The following is a 23,473-nucleotide window of genomic DNA, read 5'->3' on the forward strand; positions in this document are numbered from 1 at the left end:
AATTAGTCCTATACACAAATAATACAGAACTCCACACTTCAGAATTAGGGTTTTACTTGCATTTAGTTGTTTCTGACACTGGATTAGCCAGATGACTAATTAAATGTTGTTGTTTCTAAAAAGCTCAATTCACGTGCTAAATGTAAATTAATTTATCCTTTTCGGCATTGTTACTCTCAGTGTCAATTGGGGTCCATGTCACAGAAAAGTTTTCAACGAGGATTTGCCACGCGGACAAGCTGTATTTTTGGTCAGATACCAAACGCGTTCACGCACTTATTATTCAGAATGTTCTCTTTCACTCCGTGGACGTTAAAATTTCTTCTTCTTCTCCGTCAGTTGACGTCGAGAGCATCTCTTCGATCTGAAGAATGAAGAATGAGTATATAACCATTTAGTTCTTACACAATTTACTCTTGTTCAGAGGATTGCCTGGCTAAGTGAGAAATGGAAGAGATTAAATGGCTCAAGCTCGAATCCTCTCACTTCCTGACGGGTAATAGTAGTCTGGGTGATCATTAGATCAGGTTTGTGAAGCAGAACGTGGACAACATAATACGGGGAGATTATACTCGGAAAATCAGCCTGTTGGAACTCCTTCATCTGAGATCTCAGGTGGCCTTTCACTTCCTTGCACCTCTCAATTTGGCACATGTTCCGATGCTTTTCGTAAAACAATTGAATTGGGTTTTGTTCTGTCTTTTCTATTATCAGATAGTGTGATTCTACCCCATTTCTATTTATGGGTTGTCTTAAATTCCGAAGTACTAAGTTTGTGCCATACTCTTTAAGATTTTTAAACATGGCTCATGCTGGAGCTTATCAAGTCGTACGTAGGTTTGGACCATACTCTGAAATTTCGCTGACATGGATCGCGCTGGATGTAGATGCATCCGGCCATCAGAGGGGACCGTGTTCCTAAGATTATAAAAATGCGTCAAGTGGGACCGTACCTAGTCGTAAGTTAGGACCATTCCCTTAAATTTTGTAAACGCGGGTCACACTAGATGTATATGTAGTAAGCTTGGACCTTTCTCTGAAGATTGTAAATATGGGTTGTGCTGGAGTGTACCCAATTGTGACTCTGGACCACCTTCTTACAATTGTAAATATCTGTCTCACGGAGCTGAGTTCTTATGATTTGTAAACTTGGGTTATAGTCCAAATGTATCCCTACTCTTACGCCACAACCTTGCCACAAGTGAGCGGAGGTTACGTGCTGTCCCGTATAGTATAGAGGACTTGAACTTGAGCTTATGATCCTATTGCAAGTATCTCCTGTTACAGCTGCACTATACCCCGTTGGATTATGTGCTCTGATGTTCTCAAATATGCTTTTTAGGCTTTACTACAAAAAGGTATTGGATAGTTTGAGCTTTTTGCTATGATTTATCTTTCATTAGTGGCGATAACAATATTTTCTCCAAGTGAGCTTCAATTGGCTGTAACATCTTTGGAATTGAGCTTAAGATCAACAGCGTGGGTGTTGATCTTTTGGAAGTTTTTGATATTATGACACTCAAGAAGTTCTGGTTACGGATGTTGAGACATGGAACAGCTAGGACTCGAACCTAGGACCTTCCATACGCTGCTGGAGTGCTCTACCATTGAGCTACTGGCCCTCGTGGACCAGTCCATCGTCAGTCCGGGTGTGGCTTATTTTCAACACCAACACCCTCCCTTAAGCCACACCTCTCGTGTGCTTGGGGCTCCTAGTCTGGACCTGGCTCTGATATCATGTTGAGGCATGGACCAGCTAGGACTCGAACCTAGGACCTTTCATACGCTGCTGGAGTGCTCTACCACTGAGCTACTGACCCTCTTGGACCAGTCCATCGTCAGTCCGGGTGTGGCTTATTTTCAACACCAACAACGTGTAATTGAATTTGAGTACCATCTAAACATAGTAAATACTCCTGAATGATTAGCTCAGCACTTCTTATAATCCACCTCTCATAACCTACAATTGACCTTAACATTGCATTTTGTAGGCACTGAGATTTGTGGATGTTAATATTTTGGAATGATTTTTTTGGAGTAATGACAAATCTAGAGGTTTTGGGTTATGAGTAATTCAAAGCATAGAGTACTATTCAAGCATAAGAAGATAACTGGATGATAAGCTCAGTGCTTCCCTTAAGGTTTGTTTTGTGAGTCAGTGAGATGAGGTAATTTTTAATGTCCTTAGGTCGAAATAGTCATAACATCTATGAAAGTGCATTTACTTGTTTAGAAGATTTTTTCTATGGGCATTTAGTTTTGGACAGATTTCTTGTACGAGGTTATGATTGCAAATATATTGTAATATATGTCTGATATCATTTTATGGTGGGCAGGTCGAGAGGAAAATGTGTTTCATCGTGTTTTTTATTGGTATTGCACACCTTGTGGAATTTGTCATTCCTAGTGTGCGTTTGGTTGTGTCTCTTAACCCTTTTCACTCAATAGTTTGTGGTATGTACTGTGAGTTGGTATTTGGTTAGTTTTGCAATCACTAATTTTTCTGTTTGAAGCTGATAACTTGAATGTGGATCGCTAGAGAGCTCTAGTTTTGGGGTTGAATATATTTTGCAAACGTTCAAATTCTTTTCTGTGAAGTAAACATTACTAAAATAGATTTAAGATTGGCCAACTCTTTCCATAAGGAATGGTTAAGTCTGATCAAAATCATTCAAACTTATTCGTGACTGATAAAAAATAGGGTCAGTTCCTGTTGCTTGTAGATTTAGATTAAGTTTACCTGATTTTGCCACTGCTTCTTGCCAGTTTTCTTGAAACAATGATTTTAAGTTCAGTGATAGTAATCATAATAAAAATTCATGCCATTTTTCCTTTCTACATCTAGAGCATCATATCATTGTGGTAAAGTTTATCAGAGGCATAGGAAAGTTCCTTACAAACTGGAGCCCTGTAAATTAATTCATTTAGCTTGGCTGTATCAGTGGTTTCTTACTTCCTATAAGATTGATAAATAACATTTATAGATTCTCACTTGTCTAAATCTGTTTGTTCAACCCCTCTTTTTTTCCTCAATTTTGTTTTAGATGCTTTATCTTAGTTATTGGAATTCTGTCTGTACTTCTCACTAACTATTGTGATCTGGTGTTGTTTTGCATTCCATTGACCCAGTTCCTAAATTTAATGGACTATTTATTTTTATGGAAAATTCTTTGCACATGTACTGTCATATACACTAGAAATCATTTGGATAGATTCTTCTATATTTGAGAAATTTTGTAGTTGGGTTTGCCTCTACTTGAGAATATTCCTTTAAATCTTGTATAAATATTGCCTGTGAAATAATGGTCTAGTTTTGTTTCCCTCTATGTTACATGGGGATGCATTCCCCTCCTAACATGTTTCCCTGGTGCAGCAGAATGGCAGGGAATGTCCCCTGGCCATCCCCTGTCCTTGGGATGTATTGCCATCCCGGGATGGCTGGGGACGTTGCTTCAACTGTCTTGGAGATGTTCCTTCAATTCCCTTGGGGATGGTCAGATGTTCCACTGGTGGTCTGAATTTTTTTAACAAGAACAATCTATTTGTACAAAGAGCAAATGCATGATCACATGCAACTGTCAAAAGAAAGTGTAAAAATTTGGAAATGACTGCATACAATTGTATAATGTAATTGTAATGACTATACATTTCTTACTCTTTTCATCAATTAGAAATTGTGGGATCATATGCAACTATGGAAAGAAAATTTACAGTTGTTGAAGAGTGCATACAAGTGAATGGCAGCAAAAATCTTTTGGGGAAAAAATTGGCAAACGAAAAGTATATCAGGATTTAAATGGGAAACAATCAGGAAAAAATGGATTAAAAAAATGGTCAAAAATGTAGAAGAAGAGACAAAAACTACTCGTTTTTTAATTTAAGGGCATATCCATAGCATAGAGATATAGAGAGCAAATAAAATAGAGTTTAGCCCATGAATTGTCTAAAATAGAGAGTTTAGTGTAGTTAGCGTACAATGTCTATTGTTATGTTCGATAATATTGGTTATCTGACAATGTATTAATTTTTCGTTTGTCACTCTTGAGTAGTTATATGTGTTGGTTGGTTGACGATTGTGTTCCTTTTGGCAACTGTTGGGACCTTTAAATATGTTGTGTACCGTCAAGGAAGGTAGGGTGGTGTTGTGACCATTTCACACATTGCCCCATAAAAATGGGGACCCCCTTTCTCTTTTTTTGGGTTTTGGTTTTCTCCTTGCTTAGCTTCTCTCTGCTTGTTTGGTGTTTTGAGTGAGTTAGTGATGGCCTAGGTTAGGTAGGTTAAGGTTTTCCCCATAGAGCTTGCCTAGGGTTCCTTCTAGAGCCAAGTCTGGCCTAAGCTTGGGGAAGTCATTATTCTCTGCCTGGAATCCTAATGTGAATTTTAACAAGATCTTGCCTTAGAAAGTTGGAGAATGTATATTTTGTAGAGGAAGTCTTGAGGAGTTTGAGTCTAGATGAGTCAAGGTTGTGAGTTGTTAGGCCAGAGTCTTGTCTTTTGTGGAGTCTGTGTTGATATGATGAAGCAAGTAATCAAAGTGTAGGCACGAAAGACGAAGGCTAGCATGGGCAAGTTTGGAGGGATGTAATTATGAGGAATTGACTTGAGAATTTGAGAAAGAGTTAAGGATGTGAGCTCAAAGAAGAATTTCGCTACTGACCCTTCCAAAGGGTCTAGAGCGAATTCTCCTAAGAACCTCCCTTGGTCCTAACTTTGGCTATAATTTTTGCTCCCAGGCTTCAATTGAATGAAGAAGGATTGATCCATGCCATTGGAATGAGTTGCAACCATAGTGGATAAGACCTTAGGGAAGTACCTAGCTCAAAATGTTGGATTACAAGTACATCTTAACCATTTCACCTAGGTACCTTTGGAAGGACATACCTCTCTAGGAATTTCGCTCTGGACCCTTCCAAAGGTTAAGATGTACTTGTAATCCAACATTTTGAGCTAGGTACTTCCCTAAGGTGGTTTGTTAGCATGTCTTGAGGTGAGAACAACATGAATGAGGGAGAGGTTTGAGTGTTTGGATGATACCTAAGACTAATTTTTCAAAATCGCTTCTGACCCTTCCAAAGGGTCCAGAGCGAATTTCCTTATATCTCCTTTCTTGGTCTTAATTTGCATCACGAACCTTGCTCCCATGGCATCTTTGAAGAGGATAAATACACTTAGAACATGAGGAAATAAAGAATTTTGGCAAGAACACCAAATTCGCTCTTGACTCTTCCAAAGGGACAGGAGCGAATTTTCTTAAAACACCTATTTGCTCCTTGTTTGGATTGAACCCTTAATTCCTATGGTGCGATTAAGGCTAGATTAATGACTTAAAGTGATTTGGGACTTAGAAGAGTGCCCTTGGACCTTGAGTGAGTTAGGAAGTTGACCAAGAGTGCAAATTTCGCTCCTGACCCTTTCAAAGGGTCCAGAGCGAAATTTATCCAAGCTCCTGACCCTTCCAAAAGGTCTAGAGCAAAATTCCCTAAAGGACCTAATTCTTCACCAAAGTCATTAAATGGTTGTCATTCCGAGTAAAAGTAAGGGCAAATTTGCCAGATTATGGAGGGAAAAGGATCAAAGATCAAGTTTAAGACAAAGCCAAGTGAAAAAGGATGTGAATTGAGCCAAAAGGAGCAAATTCGCTCCTGACCCTTCCAAAGGGTCCAGAGCGAATTTCTTCATAAAGCATTATACCTTGCTCAAACCTATGAACTAATCCATTCCCAAGCATTTTTGAAAGCAAAACACCTGTTTTGATGAGGAAAGGTTGGAAATGAAGTCAATGATGGAAAATTTGAGCCTAAAACATCAATTTCGCTCCTGACCCTTCCAAAGGGTCTAGAGCGAAATCCTTGGAAAGACTTAATTCCTCACCAAATGCATTGAGTAGACATCACTTTAAGAGCAAGTTGGCTTGAGTATGATAAGATAAGGGTGGAAAGGACGAATCCTAGGCAAATTAAGTGTGGATAGAGTCTAGAAATGCAAATTTCGCTCCTGACCCTTCCGAAGGGTCTAGAGTGAAATTCCTAGAAAGACTCTCTATTTTGCCTAATGCACTAAAAGAACCTTGTTTTAAGCTAAATTGATGGCAAATTGACTTGATCATGATAGGAGAAGGTTTGATAAGTCAAGTTCAAGGCATAATGATGATGAATGGAAGATGAATGGTGTCAAAAGGCAAATTTCGCTCCTAACCCTTCCAAAGGGTCCAGAGCGAAATTTCCTAAACCTCTATTTTGCTCCTTGTTTGAGACCAAGATCTTAGTTCCAATGGCGTAGTTGAAGAAAGATTGATGTATACTTGCCTTAAGAAGTGAATTGAAGTGAAGGCAATGATGGATTTGAGGTTAAAAGACAAAAATCGCTCTTGACCCTTCCAAAGGGTTCAGAGCGAATTTTCATAGAATCCTCCCTTTTGCTTCAAACTTGGACCAATTTTGTGCCTTGCAGCCTTAGCTAAGATGTTATCATGCCTTGGAAGCAATTGAGGGGTGAAAAGGTGAAGAATTTGGGTCTAAAAGAGCAAAATTGCTCCTGACCCTTCCAAAGGGTCCAAAGCGAAATCCTTAGGATAGCCTAATTTCTTGCCAAAAATGTTGAAATGGACATCACTTTGAGGGTAGATGGGCTTGATAGTATGGAGGGAGGACCCAAAAGCCAAACCTAGGAGCAAAGTTCAAGGAAATGATGAAAGGTTGAGTGCAAATAACTATTTCGTGGATTTCTTCAAAACACTTTATTCCTCTTTTAAACCACTAATCAAACTTTATTTTCAGCAATTAAGGAAGCAAATTCACCTAAATTAAACACTTGCTAAATTCAAAATTTCAAATATTCACCCTTTGGCGCCAAAGCATTTTTTTCAAATGTTAATGAAAAGTCGGCCAGCTTGGAAAGGGTATTATAATTTTTTTTAAATTTTTATGTATAGCAAGGTCGGTCTTTTTAGAAGAAGGGTGAAGGCGCCTATAAAGGAGAGTGGATCCTAAAAGCATTAATCATTCAATCAAGCGATTTCTTCCTTAGAGCGAATTTGAGGAGCAGGTTTGAAGAAGCAAATTCCAGCAAATAGAAGGCGAATTTCAGGCCAAGGCAGATTCAACATTTTTTATCTCAGGCCTGACCCTCTCAAGGACAAACTAGAAGATCAACAATCCTCTGAAGGTGAATTTGATTTACTTAAGGTGCAGACCTGAAGCTTTTAAGCAGAACAAACTCCTTTGAACAGCATTTAGGAAGGAGATAAATTCAATAGCAAGACATATTTAGCCCTCTTTTTAGGTTCATTCCTTTCAAAGCTCAAAGATCAAGTTTGAGGTATGTTCAATGTCTAAATTTAAATGAAGATCTGATTTTGTTCAATAAAGATTATTTTTGTAAAGATAGGTGTTCTTATTTAGATTGATTCATTTGTAATTTCAATTTGTAAATTTTAATGCTTATTCATTTAAGTTCAAATTGAAGTTCAATTGTTTTTTTTAAGGTCTTGAACCACCTATCTTTGTGAGTATACCTAAAACCTAACTTAAACCCTTTCAGAGGTGACAAATGGTGGCCCCCAAGGCGAGTGGATCCTCTACCCGACAAGCCCTCATTAAGGAAGATCAAAGGAGTGACGACTTGGAGACGAGGATCGCATCCAAGTGGAGCAGTATTGGAGACACCAACTTAGGAAACTTCAATGTGAGGAAGTTTTGAGAAGCACCCTACATCGGCAAGCCATCACCCATAGCCAAGAAGATAATTGAGAGTGGAATCATCAAGGCGACAGGTTTCCCTCCCGCAGTCAGATATCATGAGCTAATGATTGAATGTGCCAGGTAGTATGATTCACATTTAAGGACAATTGTGGCCAAGGATGGAACTATCCTCGCCTATCTCTTAGAGGGAGCTATAAGTGAAGCTTTTCATCTTCCAGAGCAAAGGGATATGATCTACAAGAGCCTAGAAGGAGCCAAGTCTATCTACGAAGATGATCCTGATACTTGTCTAAATTTCGTCAATAAGAATTGGTTGCTCAAGGGTAGGCCTCGCCTAAATAAGATACCCAATACACTTCACAGAATTGATTTCCAAGAAGAATTCAGAGACTTGATAACCATGCTTAATCTAATTGTAGGTGCCTCTCAAGCCTTCTTTTTCGATAGGTGGATGTTCTTCTTTATACAAGTGATCGTTCAAGGGAAAGGGATATTCAATTGGACCAGGATTATCAATAACAACCTAGATGTGCAGTTGAGGAGGTTAGTCCCTACTAAATCATTCCACATGAGCTCATATGTTATATATTCTCTAGCCAGATGTTTTGAGTATGCGGGACTACCACACAGAGGAGTTGTTGGGAGAGGGCCCAGAGAGAAAAGAATATGTGATTCTTATGCCCAATTGCATCATCCATCTAAGGATTACTACAAGCTAGTCAATGATACTTTCACAATGCATATCACCAGGACACTACAAGGAGGGATTCACCATCGACTGTCTCCAGAAGCACAAGGGCTCGTGAAGAAACATGGTGTGTGGTTCATTCAATTTCCTAAATTCACCTACATTAGAATTCATGGATGTCCTTCACCCCCTTATATGTTGCCAAGGTATCCAATGGATAGGATAGTACTACTTGAGGTGACTAGACAGTTGGTAGCTTGTGCTAAGGCATCAAGACATAAGCATGGGAATGGTATCCCTATACTTATTTCACTTGGAAATTCAATTGAAGTTTGTCCTAATTCTCAAGTAGCTGAAGATGCAAAAAAGGAGCTATCTCTCTACTCGTTCACATCTTTTGCTTCGAGAGATAATTTTGATCCTAGTGGTCACATGGAAGAAACAGTTGAGAAGAAGTACAAGCATGTGTCCCAAGTAGAGGATTTTTGGATAAATGCTCAAGATGATTTGGAAATAAAGAAGAGGATGCACTCTCGATTGCCCTTGGATCTTATCAGGAGATGCAAAGTTTATAGAGTAGCGGATCAAGCACAAGATAGTGGCAGATATCTTCAATCTTCCTATGAGAAAGAAGACAAAGAAGTGAAGATCGATTGGGATGAGCAAGAGGTCGCAGACTTGAGAGCATTGATGGATCCATTCTTGAGTTGTACTCGCAGATGGGTAGATGTCCAGCATCAAAGTTGAAGGAACAAAACATAGCTATGACATTCAACTTAGAAACAAGACCAGAAGAAGGAGAGGCGAGTGCAAGTGAGAACACTTCTCATTCTAAGGGGTTGAAGAGAAAGGAGGGACCTGAAAAGAGAGAATCGTCCAAGAAGAAACAAAAGGTGAATCCTGATCATCCCTCTAGTGCTTCTTCTAGACATGAAAAGGAGATATCAGATAAGTCAAGGAGAGGATCAAAGAGAGAAGGTGTATGAGATAGATGAGTCCATGGAGTCCACAGTACATAATAATAAACAAGACAAAGGAAGGACACCTCAACACTTATCAAGTCAGTCTCTTCCTCTCCAAGTTTGTGATAATGATCAACAAGGAGAAAGAAATGATGATGAAGCGACATCTCCTTTTAGAGGCGAGCGGCCATTGCCTGAGGAAGTGCAAGTAAGAGAGAGAAAGTCTTCCATTCCAGATTGGCTTAGAGAAAGACTTACAAGGGTAGTTGTGGTTGAAGAAGAGGAGCAAGTATTTGATTTGGAAAGTCTTTTAGGCAAGTCTCAAGAGGAGATTGAAAAGAAGAAAGCTACAAAGATATCTAAGGTGGTCAGAGATGATACAGGCTCCAGAAAGATACAGATAGCTACACCAGCGGTGGACAAGTATGATGATGAGATCATGGCAGAAGAATACGATTTGGAGACATTTGATCTTGGTCCACTTACCTCTGAGCAAGCCATGGAAGATGTGACTGATTCAGTGAGGGCAGTCAATGATAAGCTAAAAGAAGAGATAGAAGAGAATAAAAGGTTGGAAAAGGAGATTAATGCTTGGAGGAATTATTTTAGCTAGCTTAATGAGCCATTAGGGCGACAGGCTCCAGTATTCTCACCCTTGCAAGCACTTCCTCTTGAGTCAATAAATCAGGCATAAAAGATGAACTCAACCCGACTCATGGATACATGGTTGATAGATCTTACATGGTAGCCAAGGAATTTGTTGGAAGAATGATGAAAACAGTCCACAGGGCCATCCAAGTCCTTGAGATCATTCATAATCTAGTGGTAACTGTCGATGCATTCACTCACACTAGAGACATTACCATCCCAGTATTGCAATGGTAAGGAAGACATCAAGACAGGTTTTAGCACAAGAAAAGATAGTTGATGGTGGAACCCGTAATCTCCTACAATGGTCAACTTTGCTCCAAATGAAGGAGGTTCTATTCAAGGACATCAATAGTAGGTGCAGCCGAGTTGAGGACACTCTCCATCCTATTCAAGATAAGGTGTTTGATGTATTATGTGCAATCCTTGATAGAAGGATAGAGATTGAAACCGATGTGGATATCCAAGAATTGGAGGATAGGATCAAGGTCATCTTTTGTAAAGAGGAAGACATGATCACAGAAGAGCAGCGAGATCAGATGTATACTACTATGTTCCTGATTGAGAAAACAAAATAACTGTAGCACGGATGAGAGATGACTCTTCTTGCGGCCTTTGATGAGGTCCTTCACTTAGAAGAGCGAATGAAGAACCTGCCTGAGATTCCCATTGCAGAGATTGGGGGGAATTACGTCTAGATTCATTGAATATGCCAGAAAGGAACAAGTAAAAGGGAACAAAATTCTAGATGAAAAGTTGTTATAAAATGATGTGGCGATTCAATCCCTATTGGAGGATGCTTCCTCGTTATTCGTGCCAATTTCTATTGGCTATGTTATGATAATGCTTATCTAAATAGGGTTATTTATGTAACAAACCCTAATTAGGGTTTAGGTGTCAAATTCTTAGCCCTTGATCTTCTTTAAATTTGGGCCATTCATTGTATTTGAGAATGCTATATAAGCTCTCACTCAATTCATTTGTAGGGTTAAGAAGAATAAGTTTATTAGCAACAGAGAAGAAGAGTAGTTATTCATAGAGAATACAAATTTGGTGAAGAGAGAAAGTTGAACAATTGTTGTGATATTTTGCTATGAGATCAATGAAATATTGAAGTTATGGTGTTTTATTGCAATCTTTGTGGCTTCTTACATGGTTGTTTATCTTCTTGAATCGCTCTTATTGAAGATATTATTTAGATGTTAGAGTTAGATTGAGTGATAAATGCTGTGCCTGATCTTTTAGTGAAGCTCATAGTCCAAACCACTAGCCTCTTACTGATTGTAAGTGTGCCCTGTGTGGTCAACTGGAGATATTGAAATTGTTTAGGGTTCAATCATTACTTGAATATTGATATGTATCCTATTGATAGTATCTATGTTCATTAATGATTTGAAAATCTTTGAATTCCCTTAGAAGATTGCACCGATTCCAGTAGAGTTGTTGTTCTATGGCAATATTGAGATTGGTAGAGTTTCACTAAGATTGCCCTCCATTTAGTCATTCATAGGCTTAGTTTAGCATAGCCCTCTCTAATCCCTTATCTTTTGTCCTTTTTGAAACATCGGTTAGTAGTAGGAAAACCCAGTTCCTCATTGGTTAAGTAGTTTCAAGAACCAGCTTTCATAGAAAGTACGTAAGGCCCCTTGATGAAACAACAAACACAATGAACACTGGTGCTTATCCACACATAGAGAACCTACATATTAGAACCTTGGAGTTGCCTCGATTGATCCTTAGGCGGAATCTTCAGCATTCGGGGAAGCTTTGTTCAAAAGAGGATAAGGTACCTTTGGGTATTTTATTCTGTGTTTGATCGTGTATAAAAGACACATCAACAGGTGGTATAGTAGGATGAACATTAATCCTTGGCTGACCCTTTTTCTTGTAATAATTTCATGTGTGAATAAAGATATATTTTACTCCTGTATTTAATTTATCAGATATAGCAGTAAACATTTGGCGTTGTTGCCTTAAATGAAATCGGGTCAGAGCAGAGATGAGTGATTCATGCTCTTAGATCCCAATAAAGTCAAGACCAAGCGATTAGGTGATCTCTAAGGATCATAGAACAAAGAGAACGAGGAAGAAGATTACGAGAAACATTTGAAGAAAATCTAGTCGGATGATTAGACAATCCGTTTGTACAATCAACGTTGGATGAGGAGTGCGAAGAGGGAAATCCTGAACTCATAGAAATAGAAACATTTAGCCTATGAATTGTCCAAATGAAAAGTTTGTCCAAAATAGTAGAATGCAGTGTCGCATGTAAGCTTTGCTAGCAAATGATTCTTTGGTAACCTCTGCATGAAGTTGATAAAGTTATTGCTAAGTTAACAATAAAATATTTTATTGAATGATATGTGAGTAAACTTTTAGACTTGTTGTGTGATGTGAGTGGATGGTAAAATGCTACTAACAACACTGCGTTCCAAATTATTATTAATATTAAAAGAATGTTTAATCATAGAGATTTCACTATCATAACAAATTCTAAAACCTTTGAAAACTTAGTAAGACTTCAAAACAACTACAATAAACATGTTTGCATCCTAGAAGGACAAAAGAAAAAACATTTATCACTGCAAAATTTTTAAGGAAATTTCTAAGAAAATATCATCCAAAAGAAATCTAACCAATCAATAAAGGACAAATCATTTCTCATGATAGGTAGAGTCAAATGGGTATGAATTATGCATTTTCAAAGATTCAAGATACGAAACCAAGTCACATTCAAAAGCTTTGTTATTAAACCAAACCTTCAAGTTTAGTCAAAGTATTGACTTATTTAAAGTAGAAGTAGAAGATAGACACAAAACACATGTTAGGATATATATGCATAATATCAAGATAAGCATAGAAAATCTCAATGATGAGGATTTTGATGTCACAAAGATTGGACATCTTGGTGCATTATTGGGTTACATATAAACATTAGGTTGATGTTTTAATGCAGCCAAGGGAATTTGTACTACAACTTGAGAGAAAGATAAAATATTATGAAGACAAAGATGACCTACACATAACATTACCCCTTCACTTCTAGTAATGAAATTAGGTGAAAAATTGAAACTACAGCATTGTTATATTCATCAAGCAAAGCAATGATACGTCAGAGAGCCTAAATTAACATTAAATTCAAGTCATTTAGCCAAGAATATGGATTATTTATTTCTAGAGAACTGATTTACAAGGCTACCACTGTAGAAAAAGATAGAACATCAAATGTTGTTTGGACCAAATAACCAACCAATTTTCACAATAACAATTTAGCTTTGCAGAAAAACAAGAATGATGAGGAAATTTGATGCAGATAAGTAGGCACAAAATTAAACCATGTGTGACAAGGTACTAACAATATTGACAGAAAACCTAGCACTTGAATATAGATAAAATTAAATCATGATAAAGTAGACACAAAATATGAAGTATGAACAACGCTAACAGTAAAATACTCTCTTTGGATTGAAGCCCCACCAAAGTAAAATAGATTTAATGTTTTCTTATTTTTTAGCTGTTGTGTTTGAATCTACAAACATGTTACATTGACTATCAAATTTCATATTCTATATGAATATCTAAACTTGTAAAAATTTGAGTTCCTACATTTTATATATATATATGCATGCTGCTATACTTGAATCAACGAACATGTTACATTGAATATTTTCATAGACTATATGAATATCTAAACTTGTAAAAATTTGAGTTTCCATATATATATATATATATATATATACATCCATCCTTGCTTTCCCTCTCCCCAAAACACTGTGGTGAAACATAGATGTCTGCTTGAATGCCTCAGTTCTGCACGTTCTCTTTATCTTCAGTTTCCCCTGATTCTCAGGAGCGGTTTATTCCAACTCTTCACAGCATGTATAGTATAGCTTAACTGTCTATTTTACTTTTTAAAACCATATCTGAACTTGCCTATATGTAAGGGACTTAGTAATGTTACACTGATAGGCTGCAAAGGCTGGCAGGATATTATGTTGGTTTGATGCTGTAAACTACAGCATCTTTGTAGTATGTCAGTCTTTCCAAAACTCCTTTCTCAAGAAACCAGCACTTCCTGGGTCCTTTTTGACATGTGACAAGCAATCAACAAATTCCCCCAAAAAGGTCAACTAATCTATCTATTAGCCACTAACCATTTCAATATCTGTTGACAATAATTCTATCTGTTTGATCTGCCACAGTTCTCCATTGTTATGGATCTTTGTTCAATAAGATATAACTCAGCGAGCAGCTCTGTTTCAATAATACCCAGGTTCAGCTCATCAGAAATGTTAATGTCCAAGAACAGGAACAGGGTCTCATTTGGATAGATAATGAAGAAGCTCCTCTACAGCCTGAAATAAATGAAAAGCCTTTGGTGACATGTTCACCATCTCAAGCTCCTCTCCTCATGGGAATGTTTCCATGCCTCTGTGAGATATACATGTGCTTTATTTCTGATGGAAAGCTCCCTCTCCAAGTCCTCTCTTCCTCCTAAGGTCCCACATGAGCTACCTGATTATCTGGAAGAATTTTCAAAATATATCCATTATCCAGCCTTCTTTATTACTTCCCAGCTTCACAATCATCTCTCACCTTGGCCCCCCAGATGCCCGCATATGATTCTAGTTGTTCATCCACCTCACTGGTATGTAGAAACACTTAGGATGGGAATGAATGCATGTTTTTCAAGGTAGGTCTCCTTACAGTGGGTTCCTGGCCCTCCCAATCCAGATTCTTTGTTAATCTTCTTTCTCTAGAGGAAGTTTTCAATCTCAGCCACATACTGATCAGGTATTTGGTTTAAAACTTTGGAAATCACCATCCAAGGACTGGCTAGGGAAATAAAAGAAAATAATCTCATTGCTTCTCTGCTTCAATACTTCCTTCACCTTGCTACAAGCAATGAATTTCTGGTGGCCAACAACTAGTAGCAGCAGCATAGGATATCTCTACTTGAGGGCATTGAATACCTGGTCAAATGTATGCATGTTGAAATCATTCAAGACTTGAAACAGATTACGTCTTCTTTCAAGTGTCAGTCATTCCCTGTTGAAGAAGGGTCAAGTGGGTCCGATTGCATGTTCATCCATCATATGTGTTCTAGTAGAGAATACCCATGTTGGTTGGTGTTGTGCCTTGCACACACTCCCCCATCGCTGACAGGGACCCCCTTTGTCGTTCTTTGTCTCTTTGAGGTCCTGTAGGAGTTTTGTCTAGTTTATAGAGTTTGACGCAAGAAAAAAGAAGACCTGGCTAAAGAGATGTCAAATTCGTAAGAACCTCAGGCTTCAGGCAAGGTCAGTGTAAGAGAGTTTGGTAGATCTATGTATGCCTTAAGGAGTAAAAGTGCCTTGGTTTGCACTTCAGTCTTAAATTGCCTAAACTTTCCCCATTGAGTCGCAGGGTAGATGATAAGCTTTAAGTGAAAAAGATGAAGTTTGCACTTTGACCTTACAAGGCCGAAAATTCCCCTAAAAGGCAAAATGACAAGTTGGAATGAAGAGAAATACGTTAAAACGTCATGGGTCAAAGTTTCATTTTTGCCTCAAAATCCCGAGTTTTCTCCTTTGTGCGTTGGAATGTTAAGCTGAAAGTAAAGAAGGGGAAAAGGTACTTATTTCACATTCACTCATTATATTGCCTAACTTTTTCCTAAGTCTAGCAAACTAGCATGAGAAATAAGGTAAAAAGAAAGGGGGTTTCGAAGGAAAGGGGGAAACATTTTAAAAATGAAAGTCTTGCACTTCACTTAAAATGCTGAATTATCTCCTTATGTTGGCAACATGATAATTTAAAGGGCAAAATGATAGATAATATCAAGGGGGCATTTAAGAGAAATTCACACTTTTGCCTTCTAAGTTCGAACTTTCCCCCTTTATCACTAAAAGGTGAAATGAAATAAGGATTGATGAATCCTAGTCATAAGCGCTTTCACCTTCGCCTAAAAATGCCAAAATTTTTCCCTTAACTGGCGAAATAACTAATAAAAGTGAAAGTTCACGCATTTGCCTTGCAAGACCGAAATTTTCCCCTAGGTCCACGATTTAAGATAACTAGGGGCATTTCGAATTTAACGTTTTCATCTTGCATTTTTGTCTCTCATTGCTGAATTTTGCCCTTTAAATGACAAAGTGGCGATTTTCAGAAATGAAAGGAAAGGATGTTTTAAAATGAAAGTCGCCTATCTTTGCGTTTTGCTTGGATACCCCGAATTTTCCCCTTTGAGTTGTGAAAAGAGCAAGTTTGCTGAAGGAAAGGGGGAATAGAATAAAATGCTGAAAGAAAAGGCATTCCATGTTTTTACCTCCCATTGCCAAGTTTTCTCCCAAAACGCAAGATACTGAGGTAGGTTGAAGTAAACAAAGGAAAGATTAGGTAGATGCGACTCATCTCTTACATTTTGCCTCTCAAAGACCGAACTCTCTCCCTAAAATTTGGCAGATTGACAAGTAGAAATAAGGACGGGAATTGGAAGGAGGCATATAGAGCATTTTGTTTCGCACTTTTTCCAGAATTGCCGAGTTTCCCTTTTTGGTTGATGAAGGCATGGGAAATGCAGAAGTTCATGTTCACATTCTGCTTGATAATTGCCAAGTTTAGCGCCTGCCAATAAGGAGGTATTTTCAGCACCAAGCCTTTACAGCAGGAAGGGAGTTTCCAATCGTTCCAAGTACACACTGATTCATCAAAGTTTTAATAAAAAGTTTTTTTTTTCAAAAGTAGCGATGATTGCCATTTTTGTTTGAATCCTAGGGTTTGTGTATATTCTTTGCAAATGTTCTGATTTAACCCTAGACTCCATTAGCACTACCAAAATTGTGCCCAAACTTTGAAAGTGTAAACCTAGGAAAAAGTTTCGGGAAATATGGCCAAAGTGAAAACTTCAAAACAATATTCAAAAAGCCCCTTAAAATGCCTAAGATTTCCCCATGATTTGGTAAAACAAAATGAGCTGGAAAGTGCGTCAAACTGAAAAATGAAACTGTGTTATTAACAGGCCAACAAATGCCGAGATTTTCCCATCTACTGAATAAACCCAAAAATACAGAATAAACCCAAAAATACAGAATAACTCAAGAAATACAGATTGAAGAGGGGGAAATTACGCCCAATGAGGAAAGAATCAAGGGTGATGGACATGAAGAGCAAAAAGAGGAGGATGATAGGAGGAATGACGATGTCACGAGAGAGAATGAGGAGGAGAACAAAAATGCAGAGCTCCTTGGGAGTGAAGAAGAGCAAGTACTTGAGGTAGGTGAGAACTCAGTTGTAGGCAAAAAGCAAGATAGAACGCCAAATCAGCCTTTTTCCATAACTGATCAGCCACGGATAGATGGTGAATTTGCTGAGGCATCAGCAGAGCAAAGTAGGGAGTTAGCGGTCACTTCAGGACAACCTACCCCTCATGCATGGTTGCAGTCCTGAACACAGAGGAAAGCTGCAATGAGGCCACCCATAAGCCTGGATGACTTATTCTCTCGGATAGGAGAACCGCAAGCTAAAGGGAAGAAGAAACCAAAGACACTCAAAGATTACCAAACTCTACAGAATGGAATGAAGAAGATATAACCTGGACATCAGGTTTACTGATAACACCACAAAGCTCACCATTACCTGTAAAAAGCCTCACAGAACTTCAGGCTGAGCTTGATAATATTGAAACAAGACTAGCCACAAGTCTTTTATCTCCAGATGGAATTTTATTTCTTCAAAGTGAAAAGAATAGAATCTGGAAACAGTTATCAGATGCAGGATGGGTTCCTCCCATACAGACAAGTTCAAATCAGGAACCAGAATTCATTCCTAAAAGAAACAGTCTGCCTGGATTCAATCCAGCAATAAGAATCAGAACTAGTCCAGAAACTAGTCAAGGAGGAATTCCTAGTTCCTACTGGGATTGTCAAGTTCCTCTTACAGATACAGACAGAAGAAAACTATGGCGACATAAGCGCCAAGATTATTTGACCAAAATCCTGAATGAAGCCTTACATGAAAAAGAACTTCTTGATTCTGAAGAAGCCTATGCTCAGGATATCCAACATGAAGGACAACTGGTAGACGATTTTGTCAGCAGACAACCAGTTGATGAAACAGATGAATCCCTCGAGTGTAAACCTGAGGATGAAGAAGAATTTGAGTTCACAGTAGCTCAAAAATTGGCAGCTGACTTACAACTTTCACAACATCAGTTAATGCCAATGAGAGAACATTCCTGGATAATGTTACCAGTAAAATTTGATGGATTTAAACCTTATGGTTTAAATTTTTTGTTTGATACAGGAGTCTCTCTGAATGCTGCCCGGAAGGAAGCATTCCCTGCGGATGTTTGGTGCATTCCTCTCGACAGGAGTGTAACATATGGTAATGGCCAGAAGACTGAAGTTCAGATAGGTGCCCAATGCACTTCATATTCCACAAATCAATGGAACTATCTGGACAAGCACCTTATTGTTCTATCAATTGCCATTACAGCAAACAGATGCCATGATAGGAACAGCACTAGGACCAGAATGGTTACCTTTCACTATTATGGAAGAAGGTATTAACTTTCCTTTTGGCTTTGCACGTTTTACTACTCAAGCTGCAGTTACTAGTGTTAAGCACCCTAGTCTACCTAATATGCCAGCCAATAAAAAAGTTATTAATCAAACTTGGTTAACTCAACATTTAGCTGAGTATCATCCTAAATTTGATGAGATACTCACATATTTTTCTAACCTGGGGGGGGTTATGAGTCAAAATCTTAACCAAGGCAAAGAAGCTAGAAAAATTAAAGGACTAAAGGCATCACTACCTTTAGGTATAAACCCAGCTACCGGTCAGACCTGGGTACTCCCAAAAAGAAAAGCACATTATATACCAATGACCCCAACAGAACAAGAAATGTGCAAAAAAGAGATTAGTGATCTCTTAGAAAAAGGACTTATTAGACCCAGCCAATCTCCCTTCTCATGCTTTGCGATGTATGTTGAAAAGCATGATGAACTTGGTTGAGTCCTACCAGAAAAAAGATTAGTGGTTAATTATAAACCATTAAATCAATATTTGTTGAGCAATCAGCATCCTATTCCATCAGCAAAACATATGCTTAGTAAAATAGCACAGGCCAATGTGTTTTCAAAGTTTGACCTTTCCAAAGGTTTCTGGCAGATTGAGCTATCAGAAGAAGACAGATGGAAGACTGCTTTTACAGTCCCTCAGGGTTGCTACGAATGGACAGTTTTACCTTTTGGTTTGAAAACAGCACCATCCATTTTCCAGTTTCATATGGATAATATCTTTCGTCCTTATGACAAATGGTTGCTAATCTACATTGATGATATTCTCATATATTCTAATGAAGGTAAACAACATATATGGCAGCTCAACAAACTTAAAGAGATATGTGAGCAATGGGGCATTCTGCTCCATCCAAAGAAACATAAAGTAGGCGTATCTGAAATAATCTATGTCGGCCTACACATACAGCCCGGTGGAAAGCTGATAGCACAAAAAAATATCTTATCAGCAATTGAGAAAGTAGAAGTGAAAGATGTGACATCACTACAACGGTTCTTAGGCCTACTCAACTACGTGTCGCATTTCTACTCCAAAGTAGCCGTGGCAAAATCAAAGCTTACACCATTGATCACGGGAAAAGTAAAGTGGTCACCAGCACACAATCAGATCATATCTGAAATAAAGCAGTGGTGTACAAGAAATCTACCGCCTTTAAAGATTCCAGGCAGCGGTAGAAAGATAATTGAGATTGACGCGTCAGAATGTTGTTGGGGCGCAGTTCTCAAAGAAAAAGAAGCCAATGGAATGGAAAGTGTTTGTCAGTATGAAAGCGGCATGTTCCAAGGAGCCGAAAGAAATTATGAAAGCACCCACAAGGAAATTCTAGCTTTCATTAAAGGATTATTAAAGTTTGAGGCATACGTGGCAGATCATGTTTTCATCGTAAGATCTGATCTCAAGAATCTTCCATCATTTCTCAAACGGGAATCGGCTGATAAAGTTAAACGGAGTAGATTAATCCGTTGGTTCCAGCTTATAAATGCCTTTGAGTTCGAATTCGAACACATCCCTGGAACAAAAAACGTGCTTGCAGATTTTGTCTCAAGAGAAGGAGCCCAGCAAAATAAAGAAGAACTTTCACAGATATTTACAATGGCTTCCTCAAGCAATCAATCCGCTCCAGTATGGCGAATGAGAAGGATCGTAGACACTCGTGGCGTGCAGACCATGGGTCAGAAATCCTCAAGCTCAATGGCTTGAAAACCATCTGCATCACAAAGAATTGGCCGCAGAAGGGATAGCCTTGGCAGATTACAATGTGATGTTTATCCCAGTGGGAAAGGCGACTAAAGGTCAGGAGGTGGAGGAGTTCAAGGACTTTGCGCAGACAATACTGGGCTAGCTGGAGAGGATGACTGCTGGAAGAGAAATGTACAAGGCTCGTGCACTACATGTTGAAAACTACATAGATCACTTATTGAAGCCGTTGCAGCATGCTAATGAGGCTTACGTCCCTCCTCTAGAGCTAGCACAAAAAACAACTGCAGAATTTGAGTGTCCGAGACACCACCAAGGCAACTCGGGAATGGATTAAATATATAACACGGATGGGATATTAGGTACTGGAGGAGGCCGACTAGCATGAGATTAGACATAAAGCGAGTCTACCGGAGATTGCAGATCATTAGGGACCAAGTGGGAGAATTTCAGAAGGCCGTTGACACGCCTCTTCCCATCACCAGGGCGTTATGGTGGACCCATTTCTGGATTCCCACAATACAACAGATCCTTGGGCCTCTTGATGTCGATACCTTTGGAAATTGGTACTGAATTTTAGGAATGAAGGGCAACATCGTAGATTACATCAGCAAAGGATGGAAGGAATATGAAATGACCTCGCTCGATGTCAGGACATTCTGTAAGGTCTTGCGAACTTTGATTAGTGATTGATAGCCAGAGAGGGAGTGCAGCGAGATGAAAATACGTTGGAAGGACCTGCTGAGAATGATGGGACTCCATATTCCAAGGATGATATAGAGTTCGCTGGCAAGCTACGCACAACCATAAGGGATTTTGAGACCACTAAATTGGACTAGTTTGAGCAGATTGGAAGGGTAGATAGTCACTGTGAGGATGTGGACTTCCGGATGAATAATCCACCTATTCCTCCTTTTCAAGAAGTATGTTCCATCTGCCTAAGGTTCCAAGAATATATTTGGGCAAAGCGAGCTACCGACCGAGACACACGGAAAGGGTACTTGAAAGGTGAAGAGGAATTTTTATTGTAAAAGGGGAAAATATCTACTTTGGGATAATAAAAAGTGCATTCCCAAAGATAGTTATTTCTCCCCAACTACCAAAGTGCAATTTGAGTTTTGAGCTTCGTGCAATGCACTTTTTGGGGAGACAGCTTTATGATTGTTAGTTGGTTAGTTAGTTGGGAGGAATGTTCCTTATTAACTAGGCATGGGTAGCCATGTTTTATGGATGATTCTGGGCCACTTATTTTGTTTTAATCCTAGCCATTCATCCATGTTTTGGAATTCTATTTAAAGGGACTGGTTTTCCCTTATTTTGTAAGAAATCCAGAATTGCTGCAAAAACTCTGCATAAATATTTACAAGTTTAATGGAATCTCAAGCTGTACATCTTTCTTGTGAGTGCATGGTTCTTTCTTCCTCATTTAAATTTCTGTAGCGCATTTTGTTTACAAGTAGTGTATTTGGGAAAATATTTGATAGGGATTTTAAGTTCACATCATTAAGGATTGACTGATTGTCAATCCCCTTGCATGGTTAATCTGAACATATTAATGTATTTTGTTCAGCTGTTAAGCACTTTTATGAATGTATATTTTAGATTCAGCACTAGTGTTTAAAAGTTTGAAAGTCGAACTCTCCTTTGAAGATTACACCAAATTCTACTAAGTTGTGTTCAACTGGCGAGGTAGAATTTGGTAATTTTAAGATCCCCGTTTATTTGCCCATATGTGCTATTTTAGTTAGAGTAGTTAGTATCTCTTCCTTACTCCCTCCTTTTTTCTTTTTTTTTTTTAGAAATTTGAAGTTGCAACCCGTTAAACAGCATCATATCTATTGATATTCTGATGAAAGCAAGACTTGTAGAGTCTTAGGGACACCGTGTAAACTTTGAAGCTTATTCTATCCGTTAACGTAAGTCCCCCTCGTGTCTACCAGCAAGACGCATTAACCTCTGAGCCATCCAATAGTCAAGACTTGACGAATATGAACCTTGAGGTTGCTTTCCAGTGATCGTTTCAGTAGCACTGGAACTTCCTTACGCAAGAGAGAATGGGATTTCCACTAAATTCTATTCTGTGTTGACCGGAGAGAGTTGGTAATACGACTTTAGCCACGTCAACAGTTGGGATCACCCCTTTGGCTAGAAGCCTGATGTTGAACTAAGTGGTAGCCCAACCTCTCAGTCTGTTTAATCATCCACACTTACCTGTAGAATTAGTGGTTTCTCAACTTTCAGCACAAATCAAATCTGTTTGGCCACATTAGGATTTTCTATGAACTTCTGCAAAGGGAATTATATTATACTAGGAGAAGTCAACATAGCAAATATTTTTGAAAGCTGTTGTGGTAGATTAAGTACAAAGGTCAATAGTAGTAGGCATAATATTAGTAGTTTCACTAGTTCATGATTTTGTGATCGAGAGCAGAGCTTATGAGAACAAAGAATCTATTGATAGCTGTTGTGGTAGAAGTACAAAGGTCAACATTGGCAATGATAGTACTAGCAGAAATTGGACAACTATGTACTAGTTGTTGATTTTGTCATTTGCAACAGAGATTACAAGCTAAATAGCTTTTGAGCTTACTCATCTTTCAATCTGGATATGATCGCTGATGGGCTCATCTTAATATTTTTTTTCTTTTTTTATAAAAAATGGATCTTTCTTCAATCATTCTGCTGATGGGGTGTGCTGATTTTCTGATATATATTATACGGTCTGATGACAGGATATAATTCGAAATTTTGGTGAGACTAAGAATATGTGACAATTAAGGTTGTTGTCCTGTTTGGAAATTGTTCCTTCATTAACTCTCAACTATGAAATTGAGACTGCAATATCTTAGTGCTTGTAGAAAGTTGATTAATTTATTTATTAGTTAAAATTTAATAGTTCTGGCATGATTATGAATTACACCAGAGCATATATCATTCCCAAGACCTTGAAATCCCTGTTACTTGAGGTAAACCCATGTGTATTTCATTTCCAATTTTCCATTTCTTATGGCATATATATGCATTTCCAATTTTCCAAGATGAAATATGGATACCATTTCTTGGAGTGTATTTTATGAATGACATAATAATATATTTTCTTTCTGTTCATTGGAATTGTATCTGATTACAACTTGTCCACCGATTGATGAATTATTTTGTCCAATTCATTGATAAGCTGATGATCTACTTCAATTGTTCAATTTATCTGACAA

At 38.3% G+C, this 23,473-nt stretch overlaps 1 protein-coding gene across 2 annotated transcripts in view; it reads left to right on the forward strand.

Annotated features, from left to right (window-relative positions):
• Positions 1-293: 293 nt before the first annotated feature.
• The window catches only part of LOC131042879 (ankyrin repeat-containing protein ITN1), a 37,548-nt gene continuing 14,368 nt past the window's right edge, over positions 294-23,473 (forward strand). The window contains exon 1 of one of the 2 annotated variants that reach the window (XM_057976211.2): positions 294-615. Coding sequence is in view for 1 of the 2 variants with exons in the window: in XM_057976210.1 (XP_057832193.1) it covers positions 2,349-2,454 (106 nt within the window). In the remaining variant the exon portion in view is untranslated. Of the gene's footprint in view, positions 616-2,333; positions 2,455-23,473 lie in introns of those variants that run through there. The other variant, XM_057976210.1, reaches the window with a different exon arrangement.

The sequence above is a fragment of the Cryptomeria japonica genome, chromosome 1 (genome assembly GCF_030272615.1).
Source record: "Cryptomeria japonica chromosome 1, Sugi_1.0, whole genome shotgun sequence".
NCBI lineage: Eukaryota > Viridiplantae > Streptophyta > Pinopsida > Cupressales > Cupressaceae > Cryptomeria > Cryptomeria japonica.